This window comes from Epinephelus lanceolatus, chromosome 4 (assembly GCF_041903045.1).
Source record: "Epinephelus lanceolatus isolate andai-2023 chromosome 4, ASM4190304v1, whole genome shotgun sequence".
In the NCBI taxonomy this organism is placed as follows: domain Eukaryota; kingdom Metazoa; phylum Chordata; class Actinopteri; order Perciformes; family Serranidae; genus Epinephelus; species Epinephelus lanceolatus.
In genome coordinates this window covers 46,851,655-46,869,210 of record NC_135737.1, presented here as the reverse complement: position 1 = coordinate 46,869,210, position 17,556 = coordinate 46,851,655, and the positions used below count along the sequence as shown (strand labels likewise).

The following is a 17,556-nucleotide window of genomic DNA, read 5'->3' as shown; positions in this document are numbered from 1 at the left end:
GAGGAAACCCACGCTGACACGGGGAGAACATGTCAGAGCACCTGGAGGAAACCCACGCTGACACGGGGAGAACATGTCAGAGCACCTGGAGGAAACCCACGCTGACACGGGGAGAACATGTGGGAGCACCTGGAGGAAACCCACGCTGACACGGGGAGAACATGTCAGAGCACCTGGAGGAAACCCATGCTGACACTGGGAGAACATGTCAGAGCACCTGGAGGAAACCCACGCTGACACGGGGAAAACATGTCGGAGCACCTGGAGGAAACCCACGCTGACACAGGGAGAACATGTGGGAGCACCTGGAGGAAACCCATGCTGACACGGGGAGAACATGTCAGAGCACCTGGAGGAAACCCATGCTGACACTGGGAGAACATGTCAGAGCACCTGGAGGAAACCCACGCTGACACGGGGAAAACATGTCGGAGCACCTGGAGGAAACCCACGCTGACACAGGGAGAACATGTCAGAGCACCTGGAGGAAACCCACGCTGACACAGGGAGAACATGTCAGAGCACCTGGAGGAAACCCACGCTGACACGGGGAAAACATGTCGGAGCACCTGGAGGAAACCCACGCTGACACAGGGAGAACATGTCAGAGCACCTGGAGGAAACCCACGCTGACACGGGGAGAACATGTCAGAGCACCTGGAGGAAACCCACGCTGACACGGGGAGAACATGTCAGAGCACCTGGAGGAAACCCACGCTGACACGGGGAGAACATGTGGGAGCACCTGGAGGAAACCCACGCTGACACAGGGAGAACATGTCAGAGCACCTGGAGGAAACCCACGCTGACACAGGGAGAACATGTAACATCATGCAAACACATGCAAACATGCAAACTGCACACACAAGCCCCCTCCCCCCCGGCATTGAACCAGGAGCCCTCTTGCTGTGAGGTGACGATGCGAACCACTGCACCACCGTGCCGTCTAACCCAAAGAGTAACAAAACACTGAACAACTGTTGCATTGTTTGCACTTCCGTTTTTGCACAACAGTGTTTATGCACTAAAATAAACAGTTTTATATTTTATCACACACTGGTGACCATTAAAAATAAACCCATTGTCCCAATATGAGGGCATTAATTCTTTTCAAAAACTACTCACTGTTAGTTTTTTATACTTGTCAGGTCCTTTTCATCCCAAATCGCCAGGAGAAATAAAAAACAATACCAAACAAAAGCTCCGGTCTCTGGAGGTTAAGCCACATTTTTATGATACATATTTTTTCATTGTTTTCATCTTAAAATGGCTGAAGGAATTTAGTCTTTGGACGTCTGGATCTTAATTTATCAGAGAAACAAGCTGAGCAAACGTCAGCGGCAGCTCGGCTCCAGCCCCTGCTATGCTGAACCACATTGGAGAAACACTGATTTTTAACACGAAACCTTTTTATTCAGTGTTTTCCACCGGGTTAAATCACTGGACGTGTTTGTTTTGGAGAGGAAGAGACCTCTGTGGATAATTCAGCTCCTGTTAAAAACCTCCTGAACATCTGGATCTTGAGTTATCAGAGAAAAAGCTGAGCACACATCAGCAGGAGCTGAACAAGCTTCAGAAAAACGCTTTTTTTCTTTTTTTTACTGTGAAGCTGTTTTATTCTGAAGATGTGAACAATCAGTAGATACCTGCTGCACAGGCTGTGTGTTGATGACTCTCTGTGCATCAGAACAGTGGAAACTGGAGATCCAACATACAGTATGGAGTCCTGCGGCTGATGTGTTTAAATTCATCCGCAGTGAAACCTGTTCTTTCTAAGTGGCTCTGAGTGAGAAACATAACGACAACATTGAGGGAACGTTTGTTTCCACAGTTTTTATGAGCTGTTCATCAGCTTGTGTAAAACATTTTTGACTCTAAATGACCTGTTGCCCCAAACGTTAGTCAGCCATCATGAGGAGCCGTCCTCTGCACACATCAGACTGTCTGCTGCTTATTAACTTCCTGTTTTTGTTGTTATCTGTGTGACTTCCTGTCTGATGCCAACGTCTCTGACAGTGCAGTGGTTTCCTGTTCGCACCTTTAGCGTCTATTTTACAGGTCTGATGTGATATGATGTTCTGGTAGGTGAGCGGAGGCCGGATGCTGCAACTGGTGGTTGTGACAGAAGTTACTAACTGTTTAAAATATACATGTTCATGACATGTGTGTACCCAGTGTCTCAGTGGGTGGAGCAGGCGTCCCCAGCGGCCGTGGGCTCAATACCAGCCTGCAGGCCCCTGCTGCATGTCATCCCCCTCTTTCTTCCCTCTCACACTCAGCACTGTCCTATCAATTAAATGTGCTTTCCTTTAATTGCCCCCACAAAAAATAAATATCATGAAATGATAAAAAGGCTGAGGAAAACTGGAAACACTTTCTGAGGAAGCGCTGGGTGAGCTCACTTTAGCAGAAAGACAGCAGGGAGACCAGAAATGTTTCCCTCACCAGCTCCAGCCTCAGGCCTCCTGTGGACGGGTCTAATTAGTGAAACACAGTTCACCTGTGTGGGCAGCAGTGTGTCGACTCAACAATATCAGGACAGAGTTTCGGTGGCGGTGCCACATCAGATCTTTTAAACTGCTGCAGTCTGTGTATGTTCACGTGATGTTTTTATCACTCGCTGAAAACTTTAAGATTAAAACACTTTGATGAACTTACATGTTGTCTCCTTCTCTGTGTGTCTGCAGGATTATCTGGGTTGTATCATCGACTGCGGCTCTCTGCCTCTGAAACCGGAGCAGGTCAGCACGTTGTTCTGCAACATCGAGGACATCTACGAGTTCAACAGGTAACTCACTCACTCCACAATTCATAATATATTAAAAGATAAATAACAATTCATATAGATATATGTAATATAAATACAGATATAAACAAATGAAAGAATAAACAAATACAGAAACAAAATAAATTAATTCATAAATAAATGCATAAATAAATAAATATAAAAACGGACAAATAAATACTGAAACACATGAATGCATGTATAAATAAATGCATAAGTAAATAATAAATAAATATATCAATAATAAATTAGTGACTAAAAGCATAAACAAATACAAAAATAAATGAATAAAAGAACAAAGAAATACAGAAGTAAATAAAAAAAAGATTAAATAAATAGAAGAACAAATATACTAATAATAACTATGTAAATAAATTAATTAATAAGTGAATAAATAAATACATAAAAGGACAAATAAATACATGAATAATTAAGTCAATATATAAATGAATGCACAAATAAATAATACATACTGAAATAAATAAATGCATGAATAAATAAACAAATGTATAAATTAATGCACAAATAAATGATGAATAAATATATAAATAATAAATTAATGAGTAACTTAAAGCAGAAATAAACAAATACAGAAATTAACAAATAAAAGAACAAATAAACATATAGATAAATAAATGCATTTTTTTTTTAAATGAAATGAAAATAATGGAATAAAAGAAAAATAAAATAATACAAGAAAAAAAAAATACCTGTACAAATATGTCAATCGATAAATAACATTATTATTTCTGCGTTTTTGGACTGTTTTTCTGTGTCTGACTGTTAATGAATGTCAAAGAGGTCAAAATCTCTTTCTGATTGTCTGTTTGTTTATTTACGCATTTATTTATTTATTTACTTACTGATAAGTCATTTTTCGTCCTACATAGCTCAGGAGGTATAATGAGTCGATCAACGGAGTTGGCGGCTCGACCCGTCATGTCCACAACTCAAAGCGTCCTGAGGACAAACACTGAACCTTGTGTTGAAGCCGTCAGTGTGCGAATGAGAAGCCACTCGCTTTAGATAGAAAAGTGTTTTCTAAGTGTGGTCCATTTACTTTTTTGTGACCCCTGTGGAAATGAGCAGATGATGAAATCAACTGGAGGTGAAATCTCAGGATTCAGTTTAAATTCTTGGTGTCGCAGTTTGATTAAGAACTGACTCTGACTCTGATTCATTCACTGGCCTTAAAACATGAAAATACAGCTAGTCCTAATAGACATCTCTGTTTGACACCACAAATAACATGCAGCTTTTTTATTTGACAAATTTAACTGAAGTAATGGAAATACTGTGACAGTCGTCTGCTTGCTGTTGAATAATGAAATGAAAATGGTCTTTAATGACTCGACGCTGCAGCACCAGGAAATCCATCGTTATCCACCAAGCTGTTTGGACTTGAATGAAAGTTTTGTAAAGTGCTACAGCTTCGCTAACGCCACCCCTTAAGTGTAAGTCACATGGAGCAGTAAAGCATAATGTGTTAGACTCAAATAAAATATACGTACTTCAAAACTGTAGTCGATTACAGTACATGCACATCTCCACGTGTGTTCATGCAACGACTGTCCAGAAAGTGCTGACGAGAAGAAGTTGAGTTAACTGTTAACAGTCTGAGACGTTTTGGTTTGTGATGGACGTCAGCGATGCGTTTCATCGCAGCAGCATGAACAGGAAGTGCATGTTTTGACACGGAGCATTAGCTGCCATTTCATTAACTGTGAAAAATGTGTTCCACTGTTGAAACAAGAGAGTGATGCAGGAGATTCTTCGGTGGCTTTGAGTTTCTGGAAAGTATCTTGTGGGTAACACATAGACAGACAGAGATAAGCCGGTAGTGGAAACATTCAGAGGCAGAAATGAACAGAGCAAGGCACTGACGCTGCCAGGGCTGCGGGTTTGATTCCCACCGGGACGATCCCACCATGAAAAAGTGCTCTGCTGGGGCTTTTTGGGGGGATGGAAGCGTGCAGCAGCTGTTGAGCTCATATGACCGAACCAGATTCTTCAGGTTTTATAGAGAGAGTGAGAGAGTGCCTGTTTCTGTGTCACGGCAGTTTGAGCAGCCGTCCCTCCTGGTATGTCCACATGTAGCCAAACAGCCGGGCCGTCTGCTGCAATGCATCATGGATGATTTTACAGTCCACATTCTGCAGTTCAGAGTTTTCTGCATCACTGCCGTCTGTCGGTCGCTGAGCAGACTGAGACGTTCCTGTGGAGGTCATGATAAATGATTCCACTGAGTGTTTCCGTCTGCGCTGCTTTTAATGTCTGAGGAAGGTTTTGTTGATTTATCAGGCGACGTTTGAATTTCACTCTGGGGATTACGAGGAACCTCTACTTTTCAGGGGTGGAATGGTACACATGTGCACGCATGAATGTGCTCGCCAAAGTGCAAAAATATACCATCAGTACATGACAATAAAAACACCAACACGCAGTGGACATGCAGCGGTTTGTGTAAAGTCCAGTTCAGACCAAAGATTTGCAAGGAAGTACAGAGAGTCGTTGACTAGAGATGATGCGCCGTCTCGTGGTGGTCACTTCCTGTCAGCGTTACAGATCAGAAGCACAGAGAGTCGTCGACTAGAGATGATACGCCGTCTCGTGGCGGTCACTTCCTGTCAGCGTTACAGATCAGAAGCACAGAGAGTCGTCGACTAGAGATGATACGCCGTCTCGTGGCGGTCACTTCCTGTCGACGTTACAGATCAGAAGCACAGAGAGTCGTCGACTAGAGATGATGCGCCGTCTCGTGGCGGTCACTTCCTGTCGACGTTACAGATCAGAAGCACAGAGAGTCGTCGACTAGAGATGATGCGCCGTCTCGTGGCGGTCACTTCCTGTCGACGTTACAGATCAGAAGCACAGAGAGTCGTCGACTAGAGATGATGCGCCGTCTCATGGCGGTCACTTCCTGTCAGCGTTACAGATCAGAAGCACAGAGAGTCGTCGACTAGAGATGATGCGCCGTCTCATGGCGGTCACTTCCTGTCGACGTTACAGATCAGAAGCACAGAGAGTCGTCGACTAGAGATGATACGCCGTCTCATGGCGGTCACTTCCTGTCAACGTTACAGATCAGAAGCACAGAGAGTCGTCGACTAGAGATGATGCGCCGTCTCGTGGCGGTCACTTCCTGTCGACGTTACAGATCAGAAGCACAGAGAGTCGTCGACTAGAGATGATGCGCCGTCTCGTGGCGGTCACTTCCTGTCAGCGTTACAGATCAGAAGCACCGAGAGTCGTCGACTAGAGATGATACGCCGTCTCGTGGCGGTCACTTCCTGTCAGCGTTACAGATCAGAAGCACAGAGAGTCGTCGACTAGAGATGATACGCCGTCTCGTGGCGGTCACTTCCTGTCAGCGTTACAGATCAGAAGCACAGAGAGTCGTCGACTAGAGATGATACGCCGTCTCGTGGCGGTCACTTCCTGTCAGCGTTACAGATCAGAAGCACAGAGAGTCGTCGACTAGAGATGATACGCCGTCTCGTGGCGGTCACTTCCTGTCAGCGTTACAGATCAGAAGCACAGAGAGTCGTCGACTAGAGATGATACGCCGTTGGAGGATCAACCTAATTGCCAGAAAAAAAATGTGGGCTTTCTACATTTTATGCAAACTATGGATACTTGGTTATGTTTTGAAATGTTCATGTTTTGGTTTTGGTGGCTTTAAAGGTGATGGAAAATCAGCAATGTTTTTGTAAAAACAACCAGTTATTTGTTGTTTATTGTTTGTTTTGGTCTTGAACAGTGGTCTGCAGCTTTGCATGTGACAGCTTATATACAACATCACTTTAGAAACGTTGATATGACACTTCTAACATGTACAAATGTGAAATATTCTTGGTTTTCAGAAACATACAGTGCCAACGTATCCTTATAGTACGGTTCGTATGTTATTCCACAAAGTAGCGGGTGGTGCACTGAGAGCCTGGGAAGGAAGCTGTTAAAATATGTCTCACACACACACACACACACACACACACACACACACACACATAACCCTCCACCCCGCTGAGAGTCCTATTTTCACACTTCACTTTCTTTGTGTTTGTTCCGACACGTACACACACACACACACACACACACACATTGAAGAACAATGTCACGAGCACACACACTCAAACACTAACAGTCAAACACAGTTTTCATTCCATCCAGGCTTCCTGCCCCTGGTTCTCATGGGAAATACAGTATGAGAGGGAGTGAGACAGAGAGAGCACTGCTGACCTTCTCCTCCTCCTCCTCCTCCTCCTCCTCCTCCTCCCTCTCTGCAGTCAGTTACACTAATTACATTTTAGTTAATGAAGTTAATGAGTTTTATTAAGGAAATCCCCTCAAACTTTATTCATGTCTGCTGCCCAGCTTCACTTCCACGGCAGGGTTCAGTTTGACTCGGAGCGACTCACTGTTGGCGCCAGGTGCTTTTTTCTGTGTTGTTTTACACTGTGGATAATATATCTCCTCAGTGTGGGCGGGACTCTTAGCTGGTCGCCATAGTGACGCTGTGGGAAACTGCAGTAACATCATCTTCAACGCATACATACGTAGTGTACAGTTGAGTCTACGTGCTGTACAGTGTCATGAACACAGTGTACCACGTAGTGTGTGGTGTAGATTGCGGCTGATGTTTTAACTCCACCCAGAACCTCGAGTGACATGGTATCAAAAGAAGTAGCAGGTACTGTCCACAACTTCTGGTCATTGAAAAATAAAACTGAGTAGAGTCGAGTAGAGTCGAGTAGAGTCGGCGTGTACCATGCAGTGGAAATGAGGAATCTGTGTCTCTCAGGGTTGTCCAGAGTTTCTGACCTGGTTTCTCTCTGTCTCTTTCTTTGTCTGAGAAAGGAGAGAAAATAAGAAAACCCCCTTCTTCCCTTGTCCTGAGTCACACACACGCACACGCACACACATGCACACACACGCACACACACGCACACACACGCACACACAGAACCAGATGGGCAGACATAAGAAGCCCAGAGTGGCTACATCATCCAGCATAGCTCAGGCATGACACCATTCAGCAGTGTGTGTGTGTGTATCGGTGTACCTACGTGTGTGTGTGCGTGTTACAGTAGGGAATAAAGCCATGTGTGAATAATGAAGTTTATTAACAACAATAACCAAACTGAGCGTGCTCAGTAATCACTGATTTAAATGGTTATAATGATGAACAGCTGGTTATCAGATAAACTGAAAACGTCCTTCTGCTCCGTCTCACAGGGAAATATTTTACTTTTACTGCACCACGTTTATTTAATGTTACTTTACAGATTCAGATTATTATAAGAAATATAAACAACTAATAATAACGATGATGTATTAGTAAAGATTAAATCACCCAGCAGTATGAAAATCATTAAAATGAGCTCCACCTTCACCAGCTGCAACATTAAAGTGACAAACACATTATAATCCAAATATCCAAATATATTATTCTGCATATGAGTACTTTTACTTTGTGTACTTTAAGTATACTTATATGTGGTTTGGGGGTATATGTACTAACACACACACACATTATGTTCATTCACACAGAGTGACGTCAGACACACTCGAACCACATGATCATCATCAGCGCTGTTTTCCCATGGTGCACTGGGCCAAGACCCAGCAGCTGAGTCACACTGATGATTGATGAGCTGTGATCGGTGATGTCAGACACTAATATATTGATGAGTGTGTATGTGTGCATGTATTTGTAACAAAGTGAGGACCAAAAAACATATTTTAGCAGCAGAGTGAGGACGTATTTGGAAAGTGAGGACATTTCTCACTTCTTCAACGGCCTGTTTGAGGGTGAAGACTTGGTTTTAGGATTAGGGTATGATTAGGTTCAGGTTAAGGGTTGGGGTCTGGCATTTAAGCCACGTTTCCACTGAGCAGTCTGGTATGATTCACTTCAGCTCAGTACGCCTGTTTTTCTGATTCCACTGTAAAAAGTTGTGGATGGTAATAACAGAAGCGTTCCTTAGCGTCCCCATGTTTGGTCCCCCCTCTGTTGGGGTACCTAGCACACAGATCTGGTACTAAAAGGTGGAGCTGTGAACACTGCAGTCTGATTGGTCAGTAGAGGATGGTCATTCTGGTTTTATGTAACCTCTGTTCATACATCAGTAAACTACAACTATAAAATGAAAGAGAAAAAAATAACTTCATTCACTGGGCTGACTGCCGGCAACTTTTAAGGTGGAATGTTAACTTGTAATGTTACTCAATCGCCGTTCGATGTTCGACCGACATCAAAGAACTAGCGGCGACGAAAGCCAGCTGTTGCGTCGTCTACGTCGCCTCACGTCGCCCTGTGTCAGTTGCATTTGAACACACTACACGGACTACATCCGACGGCCAAGTAGCACGTACGTTCTGCGCCTGCGTGAGAGAGAGCGGAGTGAGAGAGTGGTACATCCTGTCAGCCGAGGGGTTTCCTATCTGTGCAGCCGAGCACCGCAGCACCTCCACGGACTATTACATCCAGACGGTCCCGGTGTTTCCTCCTCAGGCTCCACTTCACTCAGCTGCCCGATAAACCCGCTGCTTCTTCCCACTTTAACCTGAATAACAAACCAGGGCTCGGTGCTCCGGTTGGATCCAAACGGAGAGCCGGGGCTAGTTCAGAGACTAGCGGAGGCTAACTGGCTGTGCTTCCCTCCAGTCATGCTGCGGCTAACGCTCCGCTAGCCGCTCCCAGCTAGCTCCGGTTTGTTATTCAGGTTAAAGTGTGAAGAAGCAGCGGGTCTGTGGGGCAGCTGAGTGAAGTGGAGCCTGAGGAGGAAGCACCGGTTAGTCCCGGTTTCACTACAGGCAGATTCACTCACTACAGGGGCGAGGAAATAAAACCTGAACAGCCAATCAGAGTGATCTCTCTCACCGACAAGCTCTGCTGCCGATTCAACATGCTCAGTCGGCTGAAAAGCCGACGGCGCCAAAGTGCCGACGGTGCTGGACTCACCGCAAAAACTAGGGCGACAGACACTCACTGATGGCCCGACTTTGGTCGATGGCCGACCATCGGCTTGGTGTGTCAGGGCCTTTAGTTGTAGCAGTTAAGGTAAGGGAAAGGGGCGAGGCAATGCCTTATGTCAGTCAGTGTCCCCACATAGACAGAAGTATAAGTGTGTGATGGTGCTTTATTTCTGTTTTTCTTCTCTTCCCTCTGAACTTTCTGTTTTCTTTTGTTTCATATTTTATGTTTCATTTTCTGTGTGTGTGTTCTCATGTTTCTCCCATGCTGTGATTTAACATTTGACCCTCCATGCTAACCAGGGCGTCTCAAGCAGATTTGCACTGCTATCCTTGTGAGGACACTCGGTGACATCATGCATTCCTCAGCCTGTTAACCCAAACCTGATTCTAACCTTAAACCTGAAACCAGGTCTGGACCTCCAGACGGCTCTTTGAAGTCGTAAGGACCAGAGATAATGTCCTCATTTCTAACTGCTCTTTACGAGAAGTACAAGACCTCACACACACACACACACAGACACACATTCCTCTCGTGGTTGCTGTGGATCTGTCTAAATGTTGTGTGTGTGTTCCTCTTGTAATATCTCATATCTTCGTTTTACGTAATGAGCTGAGTTATGGGTCTGTGTTTATCAAGCGTCTCCTGGGAATAAAAGTTCAGACTAAAACCAGTCGTAGCTCAGAGCTCGACTTCAAAGTTATTTATGAAGCTCAAACTCAGCAGAAGAAGAAGGACTCCTGAGAGGAAGGGAGACGTCACAGTTTGAGCCACAAAGTATAAATTCGAATGACGTGTTGTAGTTTTCATGACAGTCACGATTTGGAGACAGGTAAAAGAGCATTGCTCTGTATGTTTAATGTCTACACAGCGTGTGTATATTTTGAAAGTACATTTGTTTTTTTGCACCTCATTGATAATCTTTAGTGTTTATATGTTGTCTTATTTGCACCCTCCCCCATTTTTTTTTTTTACAGCAAACTACTGCACAACAATTCCCCTCGAAATGAATAAAGTCTTGACCAACTGTATTTGATCTTTGGCATTTGGAAGTGTTTACACCATCTTGCACCAAAAGTGGACTGATTTTTCCACCGTGAGACACTTGATGAATATGGACCATATTTTGTTTGATGGCTGATTCCTTTTTTTTTTGTCATTATTCTTTATTTAGGATCCTCATTAGTCGTTACTGCAGTAATGACTACTCATCCTGGGTCCACACAAAACGCAAAAACGAGACAAACTATTAAATTAAGACATCGTAGACAATCTACAACATCGTATGCTTCTCGCTGGCAATAGGCGTTGTGTTTTTGGGTTGTCTGCAACATATGCACATACACTCATCAGTCTCATTCTCATGAACACGATATCTCAAGAACACCTTCAGGGAATTATCTCAAATTTGGCACAAACGTCCACTTTGACTCTGATGAACTTGCCAGAACAACAGAGGACAAGTTAACGGCACCCTTTACCTCCTTTTAGGCCTTTGATTTACCCTGTCACACCACTGCTAACAGAAGAAAGTTAATAACTTCAATCTCAGCATCAGAAAAGTTTTTCTTTCTCTTTTTCTTTGTTTGCTCCATGTGCACAGATCAACAGGATGCACCTATGCTATTGTTGCGTGCTGTCAGTTTACGGCATTCATGAACATGCGCGATCAAATCTGAGTTTACCACGGCCTTCATGTATCCGGTGTAGGTTTTTAGTACCAAGGTTTTTTATGTGCAGATCTGCTTGCAGATTTACCAACATCTCATGAATGAGACTAAATGTTTAGATGACGGAGCTGTTGGATGGTTAAATGTCTTCAGGGCGGAGGTGAAGCTGCAGCTCTTTCATATAAAGCTCCCACTGATAGTTATACGATTACAGCGCTGAGAGACATAAATCAAACATGAGTCTGAGGGATTTGTTAAACTTTTGCACTCAGGTATGTTTTTATAGCTCGATACCCACCGTGAATTATACAAGACAGTCGACAGTAAATACTGTGTGATTTAGTGGTGTGAGTGTGCAGGGTGGTCTGCTGCTCGGATCACTCCGAGCATGAAACAAGGCACGTTTTAATTTCAAAGTGTTTTGTACAATCTATACAGCAGGTATAATTAGTGTAAAGACGCTGTCTCTGAGGGAACCATCACTGTCTGCTCACTGCTGTTTGATTGTGAACCTCTGGGGCAGATTTGGAAAAGCTCGCCAAGCTGCAGACCACTGTTTGAGACCAGCAAGAAACAAAACCGTGATGTTTTTCAGAGAGTCATTTCTGTGTTTCAAGCAGCTTTTCAGCGCCCATGCATGGGTGTTTTTTCCAGCTGGGATAGTGCCACTTAAGTTGTTTTTACGGAGAGATCTCTGTTTTTCCTGCCAGGATCGGGCCATTAAAATCAGGTATCTCAAGCCAAAACACAATCTTTTCTCAACCAACCTTTGGATTGTTTCGATTTTCAGTCTATAACAAGTGAAAATATTCCCAGTAGCAGGATGTCTCCCAGTAAAACAAGTCCACCTGAAAGAGGTCTTAAACATTTCAGTGCTCCTGATTTATTTGTACACTTTCCCTGATAGTGAAGTCACATTACAGGACGATGAATGAGTGATTACAATGTGGCTGCAGACCATTAAAGAGAAATAAAGTCATATAAAGATAAGCAGACTCAGTGAGTGTGAGACAGTGTTTATGTTGGCTCGCTGCACTCCAGGCTCAGACAGCGGTGATAAACAGCTGTCAGACACTCTGTCGTATCAGAGCCGGCGCTCTCAGCTTCATCACTACTGTTTCCACCTCTGACTGCACATAAATCAAAGGCACCTGAGGCAGCAGCAGCAGGTTGATCTTGGCGCTGCTGCTGACACTGATTGCAGGCTGGTCCTGATGAAAGAAAGAAAACTGGCTACACAATCTGAACTGGAACTTCAGAGACGTCCAGGAGACACAAGAATATTTACTGTGTCTAAGTTTAGTTTTGAGGTACGTTATACTTCTACTCCACTACATCTCAAACCACTGTAGTTTTGTTTTCGTGACCATTTGTCACAAGTTTAAATGAAGATCTAAGACTTTTTATGCACTCAGTAGATTTATTTCTCCCAAATTTGTTAAAATCCACGTCAGAGAGCACTTCTCTTTTTCCAAGATCATCCATCCACCTGACAGGTGCGGCTGATCATTACTACACAGGTGTGTCTCGGGATGGTCACAGTGAAAGGACACTCTGAGATGTGTTTGATCACACGACACAGTGACACGTGTGTCACAAGGTTTTAGGGAGCGTATCATTGGCATGCTGACTGCCAGCACATTCTCACCCCGACCTTGTCACATATCGGCCTTTGGTCATGGACTTTCAGTATCGAGGTATGATGTGCAGGGTACCCTGGGTGTGTTGCTTGTTGACGTTCTGGGACAGTGTGGTGGTTGGGTTCAGGAACAAAAAACAGGGTTTGGCTTTACAATCTTACAGGAAGTGAACACAGGCCTCCTGGGTGAAAGTCGGTGGTTGTTGAACCCATCTATCACCCCTTCTGCCCGCCCTACTCAGACTTCCTCTGCCTTAATTTTTGTTCTTATCTCACTGTGTTTCTTCCTGATGCTTCCGGGCATCTTTAAACAATAGCTGTGACCGGCCCTGTATCATGCCAACATGAAAGGGCAGCTTTTTTTGTTGGTGTCTGATGCTGGAAGTCACTGACTAGGCGCCGGATTTTGACGACTTCAGTGTGAGACTTCGGATGTTTGACTGCAGGAATGTCCATCAGAGCTGTTGCCTGTAAAGTAAATGCTCATTTCACTGCTTAAAGACGTCTCCAGCATTGTTTGTGTGAATTTGGCGGTACATCCAGCCAACCTCACATTCGCACAAGTCCTACGACGGACTGCTCTCAGGTCAAGACCCCGATGAAGACGATTAGTAAGCATGCAGATGAGCTCTACTTAGATTATTTCTGATGGTTTGTGCAGAAATTCTTCGGCTGTGAAACCCAGCTGTTGAATCAGCTGTTGGGTGGCTGGTCTCAGACGATGTTGCAGGTGAAGATGCTGCATGTGGAAATCCTGAGCTGGTGTAGTTACACCTGGTCTGTGTTGTGTGGCTGGTTGGATGTCCTGCCAAATTCACGGAAACTGGTGATTATTCAGCGTCATATCTCAGGAACAGAAGGGGAGACACTTGGTCAGAATTGAAGCTGTGCTGATTGTGTAGATCTTCTGTGTGTGAAGCATCCATGTTTTCACTGACATGGATGGAGACTGTCAGAGACACTTGATGTGTTCTCAGAGGCATACAGCGGTGATAATTCGTGATAATTCTAGTTGTGGATTTAATTCAATAATTTTCGGTTCCATCTGAACACACCCAGCCTGTGTTAACACTTTTTCCTCTGATATTCAGAGACACACAAACTGCTGTCTTTAAAAAAGCAGTTTAAATTTGGATTTTCATTCTCGTCTCGTTTCTGTTAAACAGACTCACCAAAAGCTGTGTATTCATAAAACTAAAATTTACCTCCAAATCTCACAGGACTAAACCGATAAAGTAACTTTTAAGTATTTCCTTACATGTTCCGTCATCTCTCTTTTTATCAGTTATGTCTTATAAAACCCTATCTTCCTCCTCCTCCTCCTCCTCCTCCATCTATCGTCAGTTTAGTTAAGCAGCATATCTCAGATACCGAACCGTCAGCTGCTGTTTATCACTCTGTTAAAGAGTCCCCTCGCTCTGTTTGAGGATGAAAACCAGACACGTTGGCCCCCGTTGTGTTTGGTTTGGCCCTGGCCTGCCATTGAGGGCCCAGCTCAGGCGCTCGGGGCTCGGGGGGGTCACAGGGTCCTGTGGGGTCAGGGTTAGGTTTGTGTATTTAACAGCTAAGACCCCTGAGAAAAGAAGTGAGATGATAAAATATTTTTGTGCAGCTGAGGCGTGAAGACCCAGGAGGGCTTCTCAGAAACAAAATCTAAATATTACAGTAACATAAAAGAAACAAAATCTCAGTGAAATAACAAATTAATTAATAAAATTGAGATTCAAGTGAGCTACAGAAAATTAGCCTCACTGCTACATGCCACTAAATCCCCTTGAATTCCACACACTGTTCCTTTAAGTTCCTGCGCTTTAATTTCATAGAAATAAACTGACACTGATGCTGCTTGGAAAGAACGAAGATAAATCTGAAAACTGATGGAGGATTTGGAAAATGATCAAAATGGAACATTGGTTTTAAAAGCTGTTATTATTTCCATTCATCAGCAGATAATAAAAAACAACATGTTTGTTCGTCTAACTCAGCAAATAAACATCAGATTTATGGGATCAAAAATTCTGGATCGATTCTTTGAAATAATGCACAAGTTTGAGTGAAAATACATTTTGGTAAAACATGAAACAGGAACATTGATATGGTGCTTTAACGGCTCTTTTCTGGCTTTTATTTTCTTATTTTCTCTCCTTTGTTTTCCTCCAAACGTTTGACTGTATTCCCACAATAAAGACACGCTCCTGTCTGTCTTTAATTATCAGACATTTTTCTCCCTCAGTGTGCTGATGTCTTCTTTCTGACCCTCCGTCCACTGTCAGTCCGTCTGTCTCTTCATTTTCTCTCGCTCGTATTAAACTGCTTTTATTGTGGCATGGTTTCTCTTTCTCTCCGCCTGACATTGTCTCTTTACCAGCGAAGCCCCCCCCCCCCCCGCCCCTCCTCTGTGGTCACTGCATAAAAAAACAAAAAGAAAAACACCCAGAATTCCCTCTTCCTCTCCCACAATCCCCCACTAATGATGTCCGCCGGCCACAAAATGAGGCCTGACGCCAGAGGAGAGCAAGCGGGTGAGGGACCAGTGTGTGTGTGTGTGTGTGTGTGTGTGTGTGTTTGATAATGAGAGACTTGATTTCGGCTTGTTAACTAAGAATGCAACGAGAGTTCTGTGGTGTAACCTCATATGTGGTGTGTGTGTGTGTGTGTGTGTGTGTGTTGGCGAGGAAACAAACCTCACATATCTCTAATTTAATCTCCCGACCGTCTTTATTTACACCCGTTCACACTGATCCTCAGAGCAAGCTTTAAGTTGAGTCTCTGTGCTGTGAGATCTGCAGAGCTGGAGGACGTGTTCAGGTCTTAAACTTCTACAGTGTGGAAATACTCTGTGCAAGTAAAAGTCTTGCATTCAAAATCTTACTCAAGTAAAAGCATGAAAGTATTAGCACCAAAATATTCCTAAATGACCGTAAATAAAAGTACTCATTATGCAGAATGACCTACTTCGGAATGATATGCATCAGCTGATCAGCCAAAACATTAAAACCACGGACAGGTGACGTGAATAACACTGATCATCTTGGCAACGTCACTGTAAGATGTCAGTGGCCCCCCAGCAGGACAATGCCCCACGACATGCTGCAACAACTGCTCACTGTCACTTTTGGCTGCGCTGAGTCAAGCCATGCTACGCAGATTTGCATTTCCATTATCAGTTTAGACGAGCCATGCCGTGACGAGCTGTGCCAGAGATGGACCTTCTCCAGAGTAGGTCCAACAGCTGAGCCGCCTGCCCTCAAGAGGGTAGCGGTAACGTCTTAACGACCGCAGCCAAACCTGCGGACTCTCCTCCCCTCTGTCTGCAGGAGACCAGAGAGTTAGACATCTTAAAAAGTCTCTGTCAACAGCTTTTCTTCAATAAAGGCAAGTCTTATGATGTGGCAGGGAGGAACAGTGAAAGCAGAAACAGCCACGGTGAGATGCTGATGAAGAGCTGCAGACAACAGGCTCTTACTGCACCTCTGCAAACAGCTCACCTCCAACAGGTAAACTTCTTCTACCTGCCCTGCTGTGGAAAAACACATGCAGCAAAAATAACAGGGGACTTTAGCCGCTGCCTTTAAACATCATCTCTTAAGACAAGCTCTCATCAGTTAAAGACACACCTTCAAGGGGTAGCCCTGTTGTAATGGAAATGCAAATCCCTGCTGTGCTGGGCTGATGGCCCAAACCAAACCGAACGATGCCAGCCCATGACTGTGGAAAAGGGGTAGAAGAGTTCAAGGCGTCGACCTGGCCGCTAAGTTCCCCAGATCCCAATCTGATCGAGCATCTGTGGGACATGCTGATACCCCACCTCAACACTCAGAGGACTCGAAGGATCTGCCGCCAACACCTCTGTGCCAAACACAACAGGACACCTCCAAGAGGTCCTGTGTCCATGCCTCAGCAGGTCAGAGATCAGGGGCACCTCAGGAGTACCTGCAGGTCGATGCCTTGAGGTCTTGGCATGGGCATTGTCCTGCTGGGGGGGGCGGGGGGGGGGGGTCGCTGCCATCAGGAAGTACCAGTGCCATGAAGGGGTGTAGGTGTTTGGAACCCTTTGAACTTTCGTCATTCTAAGATTCACCGTGTTTCTTCTCCTAACCCTAACCACAGTTTATTGCCTAACCTCTATAACTGTACGTTAAGGACGACACATCATTCTTAGGGCGCTCATTCGTAGGTTATTATAGAACCGTTCTATGAGGATACATTGGAACATGTGACGTCACTTAAGACTGACGTTATGGAACCGAGCTTTTTTCATTTGTCAGCTTCGGGTCCTCCGTCCTCACGTCTCCTCCTCTCTTCCTTTCTCTCACATCCTTGCTGGTAGGAGCTATGATGCAAGGAAGAGACATGAATGAGGAAAGCGAGGAGACACGTTAGCAGAATAAAAACCAACGTCTCTCTCCTCATCTTCCCTCCACACTCTGTCTCCCCTCCGTGCCTCCTCTCCGGATTTACAATCCTCTTTAAACTCGTCAGATAT

The 17,556-nt window shown here is 44.4% G+C and overlaps 1 protein-coding gene across 1 annotated transcript in view; it reads left to right on the top strand.

The window, feature by feature from the left end:
* The window catches only part of plekhg2 (pleckstrin homology domain containing, family G (with RhoGef domain) member 2), a 141,412-nt gene that overhangs the window by 54,626 nt on the left and 69,230 nt on the right, over positions 1 to 17,556 (top strand). Inside the window, exon 4 of the mRNA XM_078167384.1 lies at positions 2,688 to 2,788. Within this exon, the coding sequence (XP_078023510.1) occupies positions 2,688 to 2,788 (101 nt within the window). The remainder of the gene's footprint in view (positions 1 to 2,687; positions 2,789 to 17,556) is intronic.